This window comes from Calidris pugnax, unplaced genomic scaffold, assembly GCF_001431845.1.
Source record: "Calidris pugnax isolate Ruff unplaced genomic scaffold, ASM143184v1 scaffold70, whole genome shotgun sequence".
In the NCBI taxonomy this organism is placed as follows: Eukaryota; Metazoa; Chordata; class Aves; order Charadriiformes; family Scolopacidae; genus Calidris; species Calidris pugnax.
In genome coordinates, this window is record NW_015090862.1 from 9,470,280 (window position 1) to 9,488,176 (window position 17,897).

The following is a 17,897-nucleotide window of genomic DNA, read 5'->3' on the forward strand; positions in this document are numbered from 1 at the left end:
GTCCCGCCTCTCCTCGGGTGTCGCGGCCGTGCCTGGGGCTCCTTCCGCGGTGTGGAGCGGACATCTCCCCACCGCTGGAGGTTGAGGGCATCTGGTGCCTCCTCAGCAGCTGTTGCCGCCGCCAGCTGAGGCCTGATATGAGAGAGGAGATGGCACTCCTCACCGGGGAGGCTGCTCCTGGAGTATCGGTGTCCAGTTCTGGGCACCTCAATACCAGAAAGATATCGAGGTGCTGGAGTGGGTGCAGAGGAGGGCAAGGAAGGTGGTGAAGGGCCTGGAGAACAAATAGTACAAAGAGCAGTTGAAGGAGCTGGGACTGTTTAGTTTGAGGAAGAGGAGACTGAGGGGAGACCTCATCACTCTCTACAGCTACTTGAAGGGACACTGTAGAGAGGTTGGTGCTGGTCTCTTCTCTTAGTGATAGAACAAGAGGGAATGGCTTCAAGCTACAACAGGGTAGGTTTAAGCTGAACATTAGGGAAGAGTTTTTCACAGAAAGAGTAGTCAGGCGTTGGAACAGGCTGCCCAGGGAGGTGGCTGAGTGACCATCCTTGGATGCGTTTAAGAGCTGTTTAGATGTGGTGTTGGGGGATATGGTGTAGGGAAGAACTTTGTAGAGTAGGGTCGATGGTTGGACTCGATGATCCCAAGGGTCTTTTCCAACCTAAATGATTCTATGATTCTATGAACCTGCCCTGACTCTGTCCTGACGGAGGTTTTAAGTTGTCTTAGAATTGCAGTGGGAATGTGGAGGGGACCCTCCAGTGCCAGTGATTTATCTGCGTTTTGCAGATCAGGTGTAGATGGAGTTATTATTTACAGTCTTAAAATTTTCTGTGTGAGTTGGGATTTGGATTTGCAGGTTGTGTGAACTCTGCTGCTGTCTTTTGTTTTGAAACCCTAGGTAGGCTGCTGTAACTTTGTCAACAGCTATTATTTTGAGACCACAAAGGTTTTCCTGTGCCATCATCAGGGCAGCATCTCTCTTACCAGTATGGATAATGGCAGTGCTTCGGGGTGTCACAGTTGCACGCCACATTCATTACACTGAGAAATGATACTGAGCCTGTTTGCAGGCTGGGAATGCAGGTCAACTTACAGGGCCTCTTGCACTCTGCACTTCTTGAAGAATCTTGGTAATAGTACGGGTCAGTCTGAGATGCTTTATCTCAGATATATTTAAAAGCCAATTGCGGTATAAAATTTGTGTGCATATTAGATTTTGTGTTTGTTAGAATGGACATCCCTGACCTTTCAAAAGTTAGAGCTTGTTCGCGGGGGAGGGGAAGGTATCACAGCATGCATGAGTATTTAATTTTACCAGAAACTAGCAACTAATTTTTCTGGGATTAATTTTAAATTTTTATTGGAAAGTTAGCCAAGTATTTTGGTTTTTGTTATTTTCCAATTAAGTTACACTTGGTTTTATTTAAACACTTAATTGTGGATCACATCTCAGGAATTATTGTTTGTTTGTTTTTGTTAAACATGACTATTTTGTTACATCATTTCACAAGTGTGATCCCTGACATGTCAAAGTAAACCTAAATTAGCTGAAAGTAAATACTGAGAATGACTTTTTTAATTTTAAGTGATGCAGCACAGAGTGCAAAAGGCAGTTTATAACTGCTGGAGACTGTGCAGGCTCCTGACTGTGGGCTGCTCTGAAGACCAGAGAGGACCCCAAGTCAGAAGGGTTTTGCTAAAACTGTGACTGTGAAGCTCTGCACACAGCAATACCAATCCTGCCCAGATCAGCTGTGGGCACACAGTCATGTTCCTGATACCTTACCCACAGTACGCAGTGAGAACTGTATGCCAGCTGTGGAGAGCTAGACAACATCTGTCCTGAAGAAAGCCTGGAAAGAAAAAAAAAAAAAAATCAATGTTATTAAATAAATACAAACTTGCAGAATGAGTCTAGAGTGGGTCAACACTTACCATGTAGTATATGGAGCACCAAAGCCACGCTTTAGCTCAAGACTAATTTTTCAGCCTCGGGTCTTGCTCCTGGAAAAGATTTCTTTTATCTTACAAAGTTCTGTCAACAGTGATTTCATTCAGGCAGTTTAGTTTGCCCACACACAATAAATTTCAGGATACAGAACTAAATTTGTACAATTAATTCTCTTACGGATTTCTGTCATGTAGACATTTAATTCATTGTCAATAGTCGTGCTGAAGACTAATGGGACTGCTCATCCACTTAAATAGTGTCTACCAGTGTTTTCACAAGCTTTTAGACACTGATCCTACCAAGAGAAAAAAAAGATAATTCTCCATGAGTTAAGTGGGATAACTTACCTTAATAAAATTATGAACGTGCGTATATGTGCATTAATAATACAGATCTCAAGTTCTTTCTAGCTGTTTGTATCGTGCTCTCCTGAAACCCGTTTGGAGTTGTCGGTGCTATAACAACTGAATCAGATGAATTTATTATTCTTTCTGTTACAGGAAATACCGTTTTTGATGAGTATTTTTTCCTAAATACAGATCATACAGAGTAATTTCCAATAAATTAGTTTGTAGCATATTAGATTTTTTATTTAACAGCTGTAATATGTTGTCTGTTTCAGCTCACCATGTCTATGAATTCTTCTACACTTTTAAATGAAGAAAACTCTCAAGGACCAAAAAGAAGTAGTGAATGTTTGGAAAGTCTAGAATTGCAGAGTACATCATCGTTTCAAGATAACCCACTTCAACAACTGCAGTTAGCGTCGCAGGAAGTACTAGAAAAGGCAAAAAAGAGTGGGAGATCAAAATGCCCCCGATGCAGTAGTTCAAGGATGTTTTATTGTTATACATGCTTTGTTCCTGTTGAAACTGTTCCAACCAAAGAAATTCCGACTGTGAAGGTCAGTCTTTCTTATGGATTTTTTTATAATATTCAGACCACATCTTTTTTACCTTATGAATACTCTTTCTAGAGCTTTTACCACATTACTATTGCAACATTCCAAATTGCATTCATTGCATACTTAGGTATTTACGTGAACTGAGATAATGTACAGGTGCTTCTTTTCACTTCTCTCTAGGTTAGTTCTAAACTTATTAAAAGAAAAATACTGTCAAAAATTGTCAAATATGTCTTAATTACATGCCCATATGGATTTCTTCTCAGTTTTGCATAATTTTTGTACACATTTTTCTACCAGTATATATGATCATAAATATTGCTTTTTCTTTTTCCTTTCTTAGTTACCTTTGAAGATTGACATTATTAAACACCCAAATGAAACAGACGGCAAAAGCACTGCTGTGCATGCTAAGCTCCTGGCACCCGATGATGTTACAATTTATAAATACCCTTGCATTCCAGAATACAAAGAAAAAAGACATGAAGTAAGAAATTCTATATAGATATCAGGGCTTTGTGCTGGGGAGATGCAGAGATATCTTCTGTACTTCCTGCTGCAGTGGTACTGCACTCTGCTGGCAGGGAGTAGGAGGAAAGCACTATTCTATTAATCCAGTCCACTCCATCCTGAGCTCTCTCAAAGCTTAGGTCTACAGCAGGACAGTGGTTAAATACTAAGGCCATCACTGGTTTTCCTGATGTAAAGTAGTTGTGGAACCTGCAATAGACATAAGGACAGAAGAGATTGTTTCTTCTGTTTTTAAATTTGTGAATCAAATTAGAAACTATTCTTTATGGCCTTTCTTCTCCATATACTGCAACAAGAAATAAAATTCGGACTTCCTCAGGGTTGACACCGTTGTCTTGAAAAGAAAATTTTTACAAAAGTATTAGAATTGGTAGTAGAAGCATGCAGGCAACATTTAATTAAAGATCTCTAATAAGATCTTTATTCATTAATTTAACATAGTCATTTATCATTTTAGACAATAGAATATTTTTTTAAGAGATACTCTTGTCTTAAATGTTTAATTGACTTAAATGTTTTTGGGTGGGGACAGAAAATTTATGTTCTTTAATGAAACCGTTCCTTGTATTACATTTTGTTGACACGCAGATTTCTTTCTTTTCTTCATTTAGATAGCACTTGTATTTCCTGGCCCAGATTCAGTTTCAGTAAAAGATATTGCTTTTCATCTCCAAAAATACAGTAAGAAGGGTGTTTGTGATAAGGATGATGACTGTTCCAGAGAGCCAGTTCTTAAGCAAGCAAAAATGGAACCTAAAGAAGAAAAAAATCTAAATGAATGCATCTCGAACAACAGGAATGAAGGCACTAGACTGAAGAAAATAATATTTATTGACAGTACCTGGAATCAAACTAACAAAATAATAACTGATGAACGACTTCAAGGTAAAAAAAAAAAAGTTGATACAGAAATGCTATTGCTACAGAAATGATTGAGGGAAATATATATCTGTATAATAGACCTGAGCATGATATGTGTATAGCTAACGCTATATCTGTGTATGTATGAAAGATTCAACATCCAGTTTCAGTGCTATAGAAGAATTCCCAAGCCCAAGACTCTATATAATTTGTTTTGCAAAATGATAAGACTAGAATTAAGAGAGCATTTACACTTATTTCTCCTACTATTGGAAGAAATTTCCTCAGTCTCACAGAAAGGAAGCTCTCAAGTTGGACAGCCGAAGAACAAGAGTTTGAATGACCTCTGAAAGAAGCCAGAAAGGTTTCCTTTGCAGGTGGTTATCTACTTTTTCAGGAGACCCAGGGGAGAATTTTTGGACACATTAGTGGCAGACAGGCCACTAGAAGGTGAAAGAGGGATCTAGGAGATACAGCACAAGTATGTCATGGTTTGGTTTCTTTTTCTAGTACAGTTCTTTGTTTCATGGTCATTTTAATGACATCACTCCTTCCCAGACAAAAGGGGAATGCCTGCTACCCTCCACACCCTCCCATCTCTGAAGGCAAAAACTTGTAATTCTGCAAGGGTTTTTTTTGCCTTAGATTCATTACAAGAAGTTTACAGTGAAGTATTCGATATAAAACCATAAAAGATCAAGCATTTTAGCAATAGCATTCTCTTTCCTTTGAGATAAATAGGAGTTTGAAAATACTTTCAGTTAGTGAAAAAGGTGCATTTAGCTTGGAGACAGGCTACGAAGTTTGTATGTAATGCATGTTACTCCTTATTAGTGCCTGCTTTGCAGTGGGCCCTGCAAGGCATTTTACAGACTTCTTAACATGCAAGATGACTGTTGCCTTGCTGTCTAGTCAGTCCATTAAAGAATCCCACATGTTAGTATAATGTATTGGCTAATTAAAATCCTGTTACTAAGTATTTAGTTTAACACAAAACATACTCTATCAAATAAATTGAAGCATTATTGTAAAGATTAGAGTAATTGTATGTTGCAAGTTACTGTAAAGCATTTGGAACTTATTTTAAAAGAATGAATTTAAGAAAAGTAATAGGCAGCCAGAGGAACTGAAGATTTCCATGGGCGCTTATGTAGTGCATCAGTCAAAAATTTGTGATTGTTACTACTTTGGAGCTCTTAAAGACTGGTTTCCAGTTACCCCAATGTGAATGCTGATCTGGTGAACTTTTTCCTCCTTTCTACAACTTCATCTCTGTTCCAGTTGTATTCCAGCTGTCTGCTTCCCTTCAGGATTGCTGTAAGGTGTGACTAGTGTCACGCATGTCCGTCTTTTATTCACAGCCAGAGGAGAATTTTGCCCTCCATGGCAGGCACAGCAGTGAGCACAACCCATGCATTCATTGTTTTCCTTAGTGCCTGTTATAAAGGACCTAAGTTGCCTTAAATCTCCTTTTAGAGATTGCTGTTTTGGCTTCCAAGATGAATGGAGCAGAGTTTCCTTAGGCATAAACTGATGAAATTTTTGTTGTACACAAGTGAAAAATAGAGAACTGTTGTCATTTTTCAGTTCAACTACAAATGAAGTCATCATCCAACAAAATATTTCTTGTATGTTAAAGTTCAAAAATGATAGTTCGTAATTCCAAATGAAAAGTAATTGCTGTACTTTTTCAGAAGGATAAATTTACAAGAAATACTGGATGGAAACACTAATGAAGCCAAGAAAATGTAAAGAAAAGCCTTGTGTTTTGTAAGCTTGCATTTATAGAGAGTAAATCTAGCTAATTGTACTGCAAGAGAAAGCAAATGAGTACATCAATCTTAAAAAAAAAAAAAGCCTAGAAAACTTGGACAAAAAGTACTTCTGTGTCTTTTTGAAAAAAGTGGTGCAATATATCTTTGGAGAGCAAAACTAAATCAGTTGTATTAAAGACAGGAAATACTTGAAAGTTGGTAATGTCTAGGATTGATTACTTCATTAAAAGTGATCTCTAGATCAGAAAGGAAACAGTTGCATCAATGTTAAGGATTACTTTCTGATGAGTGATGAAGCTTATTGGCAGTATCACTACGGTTGTTAAAGAAACAGATTGCTTTGGTATTTTTTCCTGTAAGTTTGATCCACTTTGTATTAGCCAAACGTTTTATTTTAATAGGTTATACATCCTCTTATACAAGGGGATACCTACTATACTCTCATGAATCATACATCTGCTTTAGTTGTTTGGGGTTTTTTAAGTTTCTGTGCTTGCTTTCATTTTTGCAAGAAAATGGGAGCCTTCGCCTATGCACAGATTGGACATCTGACAGCAGTAAGTTAATGTTTTCTGAGGTAAACTCCCCTCATCCTCTTTTTCTGGCAAATCTCTTGTCCTCATGTCTTCATCTTTCTTCTTCCCTCAAAATAACACTATGGGCTTAGATGCAAAGAAAAAGTGGGAGTTCTGTCACGAGTGTCCACATTGTCTAAAATAACATATGAAGTGGGCCATAGCAGAGGCAAGGTGAGTCCAAGGTACGTAAACCTTGCGAATCTAAAAAATTAGGAAAGGAGCAGAATTCCTGCCTGAATTAGCATTTCCAAGCTGCTAGCTCTTTAGGAAATTAACAGTATAATTAAAATAACAATGGCCCACTAGTAAGCTTAGACTCTTACTAGTTGCCATAGGTACAAACCATAATTAGTCATTACTTAATATTTTCAACACTGGTATTTCTTGAACTAGTGGATCTCCCAGTTCACTGTATAAACTACAGGGACAAAGAGGTGATGGAAGGCTCAGAGTAAGCAACAGGCTTTAGCACGTGTGTAAACTTTATGCCTTACATACATCTTGTTGATAAAAACTTAGAATCTTTCTTAGTTGTAACATATTGAAACATGTTGAGGGCAACAAGCTCAGTGCAGTTTCCTGTTACTGTTTTGAATACACGTGTATAGGATTATGAGAAGTAATAATTAGGCTACATTATTTTGAATTTTTAATCCCAAAATACCAGCAATAACATTTAAATTCAGTGATGGAATCCCCTGTCCAGCTTTTTTAAAAGCACTGAGAGAGAGACTTCTTTTACTATGCAAGATATCATACATTACTCACTGAAAAGCCAAAATCCATCTTGCAAATACACTAGAAAGAATTAAATATAGTTTGAAGGTAAAAAGTATAGAGTTACAAGTGCTGGGCTATAGGCCACGTTGCACTCCTGAATTCGGACCTTAGTGAAACTTCTCTGCCCATAGCTTCCAAGCAATTCTTAACTGTATTGTTATTTATACTATTACTTTATTTATCTTTTAATTATTTTTTTTTTACTTAACTATGCCATGACACACGCTTAGTACCTGATTTTAACATTTAGAGAAAGATTATTTTACAACCTGATCCAGGGACTGACAGGTATATACGCTTTTCTTTATAATCCAGCTTTCCATCCTGTTTACAAAGTGGTTACACATTAAGGTGTTTTTAATTTTGAATAGTTTGTGCAGCTTAAGAAACATAAAAAAAATCAAGATATATGTTTAAAATCCATCTGAATAATAAAACAGTTGCAGAGATTATAGTAGATAAAAGATTTTCATGTTCCATGCAGTGACCAAATTTCTTTCTTTTATCTCAACATGGGAACACTTTTAGTTCCTAGTAAAATTAATGACCAGATTCTGTCATGCTTACTCCTGAGTAATCCCAGTGAGATTTCAGTTACTTAACAAGCATAAGTGAAAAGTGTCTGGCTTTTAGCAAATATTCCTCAGTTCAGCAAAACTCTGTCTGAGAGATTCTGTTTTACACTTGAAAGGCATTAGCTTTGCAAAAGTTTATTAATCACTTTATAAACACTGATGAGTTTATAGGTGTGGGTTTCACTCTTCCCATCCAAAGAGACCCTGCAGTTTACTGAGGACTGTGAGGCTGTGTGAATGAAAGGATATAATTATATAAACCCTTATATAAAGGATATAAGTTTTAATTGCAAATATTAATATTGCAACCTAGAACTTACAGCACTTTTTCATCAAATTTCAAAGTGGTTCACAAAGGAGGATAAAATTGTTGCCTCCATTTTACAGATGAAAAATGGAAGTACAGGAAGAGAAATTTGCTGCTAGCTTGCATGCAAATAAGACAGAAAACAAAACTAAAGACTTGTTTGGCATTCCATCCACCAATCCACAACGTCTAATCTGTCATCTTTTTTTCTTGACAGGGTTGCTGCAGATTGAGTTGAAGACAAGGAAAACTTGCTTTTGGCGTCATCAGAAGGGAAAGCCAGATACATACCTTTCCACAATAGAAGCAATTTATTATTTTCTTGTGGACTATCATCATGAGATTTTGAAAGAGAACTACAAAGGACAATATGATAATCTGCTTTTTTTCTTTTCATTTATGTACACATTGATTAAAAATGCCAAATGTTGTGCAGGAAAAGAGTAAGATGTCTGTCTATAGGTAAGTAACACTATATTTTATTTGGTTTCTTTTGTAATGATAAACTACACAAATGCAACTATTTTTATCTAACTGAAATGTGAAAATAACTGGTACTTGGGACAAACAGCTACAGTGTTTGTCCAAAAGCAAGCTGTAAACCTCCTCCTGCACACTTGAGGTTTTAGAACTACGCAGATGAGCAGTCTGATCAGAATTACTTATTTGGAAACAGATAAATACTGCTGCGTTTGAACCTATAGACCTGATATGCTCACCACAGGCAGGGTATTTCCTGAGGTGGGATAGGAGGACTTGGCCCCTCTTGCTGTAAGGAGAGATCTCTCTAACTGTAAAAAGGAATTAGCATGCTGGCTTTTTATTATTATTAATAGTTTGTTTCAGATGTTTTCTTTGTGTTTAAAATACTGATTTTACTTTCATGACTTCAAAAGCTTACTGAAATTACTAGGATGGTATTTAATTTGGGGTTGGGGGGAGGGGCACCAATACAAAATGAAAGACCACATTAAGTGAATAGACTATAAGTTAAGTACTTCCAAGATTAATTCTGGAAAATTGTCCTACTAATAGAAAATGGCAATCTCTTTAAACATCATTATGAAGTGCATGATTTCTATAGTGCCATTCATATACTGTTATATTAAGATTATTCTCAACTTCTTGGATAATTTTAGACTACTTCAAAGAAATTATTTAAGTGTTTATTAATAGTTATTATTTTGGGGAACACTAACAAGTGTCACTATGGCATATCATAGACGGTAAAATTTTGTAGATGCCACATACTTGTATTCTAAGCAGCAGAAAGGGCTCATTTACACTGAAAATGTAGATCTTTTTGCAGGACCTAAAACAAAGTAATTTGCAGAAACAAGGAGCAGGGAAGAATGTGGTTCTGACATTTCCAACAAGATTTCCTTAAATTAGGCAGACTGTGGATCTGCTGTGTTTTTTATTTTACAGTAAGAGTGCAAATTTGAACAGCATAAATAAGACTTTGTTTGTGCTGATGAAATTTTTGCTGGTATGTCTAGCACTGCTGGCAGAGTCATCACATGTGAATGTAATTACACATGCATGTCTTTGCCAAGCTATACCAGCACAGCTAATGCTGCCAGAGGTAATAGACCTAAGCTATATATTTACAAGCAGAGAGTTATACAACTATATTTTTATCATACTAGGATGTACTGCCAGAAAAAATCATGTTGGTAGAAATTAAAGTCTTAAGGTAGAAAAAATGCTTCATTAGAGGTACTATATGAAATGGATAAATATTTCTGAATATTCTTAGAAGTATGTTAATAAAAAACTAAATCTTGTCAAAGGGATAAAGATCTAAACATTGTAATAGATTATTTTTTAAACAAATTCTGAAATTTTGTCTTGTATATTTCCCTTAACAAATCTGGCTAAATTATCACCTGCAGCCTACTCTCCAGGAGGGTACCCTCACACCTTGGTGAACACAGAAACAGTGCCTTGAAAAGTACTTCAAGAAAATCTTTTTATGCTTACAGAGCAACCCATACAAATCAGCTGTGCTATGATTTTTAAGGCTTCACAATACTGAAATCAAAGTTAATACTGCTTAAAACACAAGATACACATACACTCTTTCTGCAAGTCATACTTCAGATTTGTATGCTTACCTGCACAATTTAATGCATTTTAAAAAGTATTTCAGTGGACAACCAGAACACATCATCTCCATTTGCAAAAAGAGATGTTCGTTAAGGCACGAGTGTGCATGACGTGTGCATGAACTATAACAGCACCACGAGAAACCCAGGCTTGAAGCCAGAATGAGAAAGGTTGTTTTTAAATATACATATACAATGGCACAGCTGTTCAGTATATTGTGAGTTCAATGTGCCAGGCAATGGGAAAAATCAGCAGTCATGTCTCACTGCTATTGAAACAACACATTTCTTATTCTTTTGGTTCTTATTGCTATTAAGAGGTTATTTTAGCTATTTACAATGATTAATGCTATTTCCTTTGGTATGAATTTCGATAGTCTTTTGACATTTCCATCTGTTCTTGTATTTCTTAAGCAAAGATTGCTGTAATATTTTTTTAAAAAAATCACACAAGTATAATAGCTTGAGAAGGAAACTTTCACCCACTTTAAACAAACAAAAATAAAATGAACCCACTGACCTAATGTTTTACAAGAACCAGAGAGAAAAATCGGGGCGGGGGGGAGGGGGAGTTATTTCCAAGACACATTTCCCTGAAAACATGTTTTTTTATTTAAGAAGCAGAGGTCAGATAAAAGCTTATATAAGCTGTTCTTTGTTACTTTTGGAAAATAGTTTCATACAGTTAAAAATGGTTTCCAAATTTAAGTTTTATGTATCTCACTTTATTTAAACAATGGGAATTAAAAATCTATTCCAAAAGTAAGTTACTTTTAATTCTCAGGTGAAATCAATGTACAGAAAAGATTTTTAATCTGAACACTGTGTCCAGGAATTGAGTTCAGATTCTTTTTCTTCCAGTGCAACGTCAGTGTAATGCAAGAATCATTCTTATATTAAGTGACAGAGGCACATCTAATATCCATAATTAATTATGGGCCATTGATATTCCTATGATAACCTTTTATGAGGGCACGAAGAAGGTTATTGTTACTTCTGCTGCAGATCTGTTCTGCCTGAACAGCAGATGTAGTTCCCCCTTCTCTTCCATCTCCTGCTCCCTCTGTAAAAATATTTAAATCCTGTGTTTAATTTCAGTACTGGTATGAGAAGCCAAACCAACCAAGTCATCCACCTCACACCGAAAGTGTCTCAATACTGCTGATACATTTTCCTAGCTTTGAGACTAAAGAGTAGTTTTGTTCCACCAAATGAAAGCGATCAAGTGGTTAATCCTTTCAAGTGCAATTAGCAGCACTGACCTCCCTGTTCTTTAAAATGAGGGTCATGGGGAGGTAAAGGCAGTTCTGGGCCTTTTCTTTCATATCGGAATACCCCTTCACTATCTCTTCTATTTCCAAAAACATCAGAGAGCAAGGGGGAAAACAGGCTTCCACTTCCATTAGCAGTAACTTAAACAGCCATAAGTTAAAGGGGGAGGAAAAGGAAGAGCATCTCTATCTATCTCCTCTCACAACAGAAGACATCTGGCCTCCTGTGGAGAGGCCCCAGATAACAAAGAACCTGTCATTACAAACCTCCGCGATGTGTTCAGAGAACGATTTTACCTGCAGTCTGGCTCATTCATTTCCTGCCACTGAAGCCATCTGCTTTTGCTTATTGTGGGTATTTTTGTTCTTTCTTTGGCCAGGAGCGTGAAGTGGCTTCACTTTAGCATGCCTGTATGCTTGGTCAGAGGGAAGATTTAATCCTTTTCTCAAAATGAATACGAGAGGGAGCTGCAAAAAACAATTCCTTTCCTGGAAGGTAGCACAAAAGTCATCCAAGCCTAGGTTGAATAAAGGGTCATGTCAATCCATGGGGTAAAGACACACTGAGATTGAAAAGAGATGGCAACTTAGAATCTACAGCAGAAATTTCCAGAGCACTTGTAATCTCACCTGATTTAAATCCTTTGCTACTGCTTCTTGCAATCTTTTTCAGTTTAACTCCATGTGGTTTTACACATAGTTCTTGAGGCCTGATTGCAGAGTAATGCAGCGATCTGTTCTCACTTTTCTCTTGCACTGAGTTTCAGTATTTTGCGTGAATGCTTTAAAAATCAGTCTTACCTTCATAAACCATGGCCATAATATACTTATATAAAATGTAATGCAATGCGAAAATCTGTTCCACCTATCCCTATATTTGAAAATACCCAAACACAGAGAGGGGGAAACTTCCTGTTGGTTTCCCATTATTTACTATAATGCAGTTAATACACTCCTAGGTACCATTAACTTGTGTCTCAAAGTATTCCAAAAAACTGCGTATCAGCTGAGTTCATCAAACTTGTTTTGTGACACAAAACAACAGTGACTACAGCAAGGTTGAAACAGGAAAGCTTTCCCACTATGAGGAAAGTATCATGGGGCTGTAGGACACTGATCTATCAGTACCGGAATATAAGGTCACCCATTATGGTACTGAACAACTCAGTGTAATTCCTGAAATGTTATCCCTTGTCTTGAGAGACATTGTTTTAGTAAACTTTCCATCTTGTCATTAGTGACAATGCTGATTTTGACTAGTGAATTTAGGAATACCAACAATTCAAAGTAAGTGTATATATGAAAACTTTACAACATCCTTCCTGTTTACTTGTTAGGAAAGATAACACATTGCTGCCATGTTATGGCTTCTGAAGAGAAATCAGATGCTGTAGAATTTTGAAAGTACTGTATCACATTAAACTTTACAAACACTCCTAGTGATGTGATTTCTTTATCACTACCTGCCAGAAAAAAATAATTAATAACCAAATAGTTCTTGAGTCCCACAGCATGAGGTAGGAACTCCTCCTCTAATGCAAAGCAGACTTTGTATTTTCACCTCACTGAAAATGGAAATTTTTGTCTAACTTTAGCAATACTGGTGCTGTTACCACATTCATGTCAACTATGATTTTACTGCTGACTTTTCAGACCACTGGTATTCCAATACCATGTTAGAAACACACCAGAGAAGAGTGAACAGAAGAGAATGGTCCACACCAGCACACCCAAGATTGAGCCGTACTTGACCTATGATCGTGTGTGCTTCACTTCCCTTTACCTGTAATTAATTTCTGCCTCTGAATAACGTGTCTCTACATATGGGCCCCTAAGCCAGTAGAACTCAGCATGAATTCTCAAGTCTGAATATTACTACTTCAAAGGTTTTGATTGTAAAATTTCTGCTTTCCAACAACAGGGATAGAAGAGCTACACAGAAGTGTGTGTATATGTGTAAATATGAATAAATATATACCTCCTTCCTAGTGATAAATGCGTTAGGACACAAGCCAAAGATTTTCTCCTATGCTCTTTCTGTCTTAGGGAACGAAGAAAATCAAAGCGTGTTATCAGAGTTTACAAAATTAAAGAATAAAATCCTATATGTACAGAGCAAATGTATACATTAATTAGATGCAAACATAGAGCTGAGCCTGTAAACATACACAGATGAGTAGTTTCACTAAGAATTCATTTGTTGAGTTTGGATGTATGACCCAGCACGGGTGCTGTATTACCCCTCCAAACAATACACTGGAAAAACAAATAATATTTCATACCTTTTCACTATTTAGAATATCGCTGCTAACGAGTCTAGTGTAGTTCCCTAATTTTGTCTCAAAGTATCACATTTTGTTTGTATCTCCAGCAGCACTGAAGTATTAGATTTGTAAAAAAAAAAAAAAAAGTACATACATACATACATACAGGCTTAACAGGGCATGCCAAAGAGGCCAAAGGGGTAAACAAGTTATTCCAAAACACTTAAAAGAGTAAAACTGAAAGAAAAATTTAGAGATTGATGAACTACACAGAAATTCTGACTCTTCCTGCACAAAGGAAGTGCCGTGGATCATGCACCGCCATTTGTTTAGCAGAGAAGAGAAAGGAGCAAGAGCGCACCCCCCCGGTACTGGGGAAAATGTGTTTGCCACAAGTAATTGTGTGCATGAACACCTGCAGTGAACATGCACATATATAACTCTTGATGGAAAATTCATATTAGATAGAATGCAATGTGATGTTTTCTTTGCTGTCTTGATTACTTACGGGAGAATAAAATGATCAAGCCAGAGTTAGTGTTTCTCTGATGCTTTCTTTTTTTATTTATAATATGCAATTAGTTTATAAATTCCTTGTTTTACGCTAGTTTTTACTCTATTTCAAGGTAATTTTATAACAAATAACAGCATGTAAACCTATTAATGTAACTGTAAATTTTATAACTTCTGTCCTACAAAACTGAGGTTAAGACCTGGCCTCTATGAGAATACTCTTTTGTGCATATTATCTGCAATAACACATAACTTTTAATAAAACATGTTGTCTGTGAGGTAAATAACATGAAGTCTTCATTTTTTGCGACATTTTATGTCTCAGTATCGTCTTCAACAGACATGCTATCAATAATGATTTGCTATTATCTAGAGTTATATTAACGTCTATATCTGTTAATGTCTACAAGTCCTAGTTTTAAACATACATATCATAATTACTTAAATCATAAATATATCTTAATGGCTTTCATCATAATGACTTTGGTTGGCTTCCATATGGAAAACCTCACTTCTACTCAATTAAAATATGAATTATAAAAAAAATTCCTAGGACACACTCCATTTTGAAGTGTCTCATATAATCAGTGAGTCTTCTTAAGCTGTGAGGGTGGCATTACTTGAATGCCACCCTCACAGCTTAAAGGTCTGCTTTTGTACAGCTTCTGAAACTATTTGCTTTAGAGACAGATGCTAATGAATTGAACAAAATCAGACTCTTTGTTAGTCTGAAAAAAGCATCCTTAGTGTCTTTTTCTACACAAGAAAAATACTTTGGGTTCCAGCAAAAAAGTTTGCTCAAGCTGAAACTACAGACTTAATATCGAATATTGCTACTAATGCTAAATAAAAACTCTGTATTTCAGGAACATCATAAACATTTTATTTCTTTCAAAAATTATTTTTGGGCTTCAGTTTCATGACTAAATAGTTTGCCAAATGCAGCATGAATTCCAGCTGAACTGAAACCGATTTTTCTAGTGATTAGTACTGAAAAATTCTATCTAGCTTTCTCTCCTCACAGGCTTCATTTGGGCTGAATCAGTGCTGCAGCGTCAGGTTTGGGTTGGCTTTTTTTTTTTTTTTCCAGATTTACAGCAGACAAGGAAGCAACTTGATACAGCTTCAGTTTTCAGAAACATTGTGTAAAGCACCTCGGTCTACTTGAAGCAGTTGGATCAAGCTACTTCCTCTTATAACCTCACACATGTCTAAGTGTGTTTAGAATATTGGCTTCGATCTGCATACCTTTGCCAGTTAAGAGTACAAAAATGCTTGCATTCTTTTCTATCATGACTGTGTTGGCAAAAAATATAACATAGAAACCTTTACATTGCCAAAAGCTTCCTCTCTTCCTTGAACATGGGTTGCTTTATCTGGGGAACTGGTTTAAAATCAATGCCCGAAGCAGCTGCCAGGGAATTTGCCAACAAAACTACACTGCCAAACTTCTAAATGCAGTATAATCTCTAACGTCGGCATAGCCTATCTGATTTTGCTCATTTTAAAAGGAAAAAAAATATAATGTGGTAAGAAACAGGAAATCTCGAATCTTTTAAAGTCCACAAAAACTAACACATTAGATTCAAGCAAGCAAGGTAACATGCAATACTGTTGCTGTTCCAACATATGGTTGGTCCTATGGAAATGGCCAGGAATTATTTTTCTAGGCCCCTGCAAAGGTCTACCCTCTCTGTAGAGGCCAGTGGCCATTTTCAGTTAAACGTGCCTGTGTACATTCATCTTGTGAGGCATCAATTTAGAAAAGACATTTCTTGTTTATCTCTCTCTTTGTTGGAGCTTTTCTTGTGAGAAATCAACATACCATAACTAACACTGTACTGAACTCTGTCATTGGTCTTTAGTACCTTTTTGTTTCCAGAGTTTTGGTATTGGCATGCCAGTGATAATACAATCGGGATCTTCCTGTGCTGCTCACTTTACTCTGTCATTTGCACCAATGACCAGAGCCAAGTCTGTATCTGAGACAAAAAGGAAATATATTACAAAATGTGTTATTATGAAAGGAAAAGCCACTACTTCAAGTTATCAAGACAACACCAAAGCACATTAATCAAGCATACAATAAATGATGACAGTTTGTTGTTTCATCTGAATGAAAAAAATTAGGTCCATCTGTTGGTGTTCAAACCTAGAATCGAATCTTGGCAGTTACATGTGCTAATGAAAACTATTACAAAATTTTGTGCATTCTCTGTGTAAGTTATCATGAAAATAAATACTCCTAAGATTTCAGAGGCAGTCTTACGCAAGGCCCTTGTGAGGTCACTAAATAGAGCGCATATGTGCAATCTGAGGATGAAATCCATTATGTTATACTGCGTACTTCATTTCAATACTGCTCACCTACAATCCAAACCTAAAGTCTCAATTCTGTTCAGTTCATCAGTTCCATAGCTCTATACGCAAGAACAACTCCATTTACACACAATCCATTGTAGGTCCAGGAATTAACATTTTAGTCATCCAAGAGATTCCGAAGTTAAGATGGTAGAACACAGCTTTAAAAATTGCTATAATTTCTAAAGCCTCCAGCCACAGTGCTCATGAATGGTGTATTTCTAGTTTAACACCACTGATACAGAAATGGGGCTTAATTTAGAGCTGTAGCACCAGCAGTATCAACTACATCACCCGTAACTTCAAGCTCATAGCATCCTTCAAGCAACTCTTAATGGTTTTGTGAAAAATGACATCTGCTCAAGCAGCAGTGATTTCTCTCCCAAACATACTTACCCATGCGCCTACCGATTCTTTTCTTTTTTTAAAGCTGTTCACAGTTTGCCCAATAAAGTCAAGCTTCATGGTGTGTACAGCTGTTCACTCTCCTAGAGTCCCTAAAGTCAGCATCACGTTCCAGCTTCCGTTCCTCTTAACGTTTTTAAGCACAGGGCTGGCTATGCCTTCCAGGAGCCCGGCAACCAGAGAAGGATGTTCTGGCTGTTACCACTTTTGTATCTGCTGCAATAGCCCTCTTAGTGATTGAGGTGCATGAGCCAAAGGCATTTAGTGTTCTGTTACATGGAGAACAGCCTCCAGGTGTAAGACAACCATAGGTCTACTTGATCAAAGAGTGGAATAAAAACAATCAAATACAGAAATGTCTCTTTTCCCTGCTGCTTCTAAGTTCCTAATATGCATGCAAATATGTCGACAAACTTAAAACATCAGATACAACAATGCTATCAGATCAGCCTCATTTACAGCAATTTCAGACCTACTACACCTATTTCAGGCATTTATGAAAGTTGATACATCGTCTTGCCTTTCCAGTCTGAGCTTATAGGATGGACAGTGAGTCAGAAACAGTTTAAGATTATCAGCAGAAAAGAGGCAGTAAATTCAAGATCCCTGTGTACTAAATTTCTCTCGTAAACCTTCCTTTATGAGCTATCACCTGCATATTTGCTTGGAACAAAATCATATAGTTTGACTCCCATCCATTAAGCTGG

The 17,897-nt window shown here is 36.8% G+C and overlaps 1 protein-coding gene across 6 annotated transcripts in view; it reads left to right on the forward strand.

Moving 5' to 3' along the window:
• DTWD1 (DTW domain containing 1) overlaps positions 1-17,897 on the forward strand; it is a 36,853-nt gene that overhangs the window by 4,930 nt on the left and 14,026 nt on the right. For 3 of the 6 annotated variants that reach the window (XM_014944702.1, XM_014944699.1, XM_014944698.1), the window contains exons 2-6: positions 2,580-2,861; positions 3,205-3,348; positions 4,004-4,277; positions 8,486-8,730; positions 13,301-14,708. In XM_014944702.1, the coding sequence (XP_014800188.1) occupies positions 2,586-2,861; positions 3,205-3,348; positions 4,004-4,277; positions 8,486-8,715 (924 nt within the window). In that variant the 5' untranslated portion in view covers positions 2,580-2,585 and the 3' untranslated portion in view covers positions 8,716-8,730; positions 13,301-14,708. Of the gene's footprint in view, positions 1-91; positions 230-2,579; positions 2,862-3,204; positions 3,349-4,003; positions 4,278-8,485; positions 8,731-13,300; positions 14,709-15,514; positions 15,615-17,897 lie in introns of those variants that run through there. The other 3 variants (XM_014944700.1, XM_014944704.1, XM_014944703.1) reach the window with 3 other exon arrangements.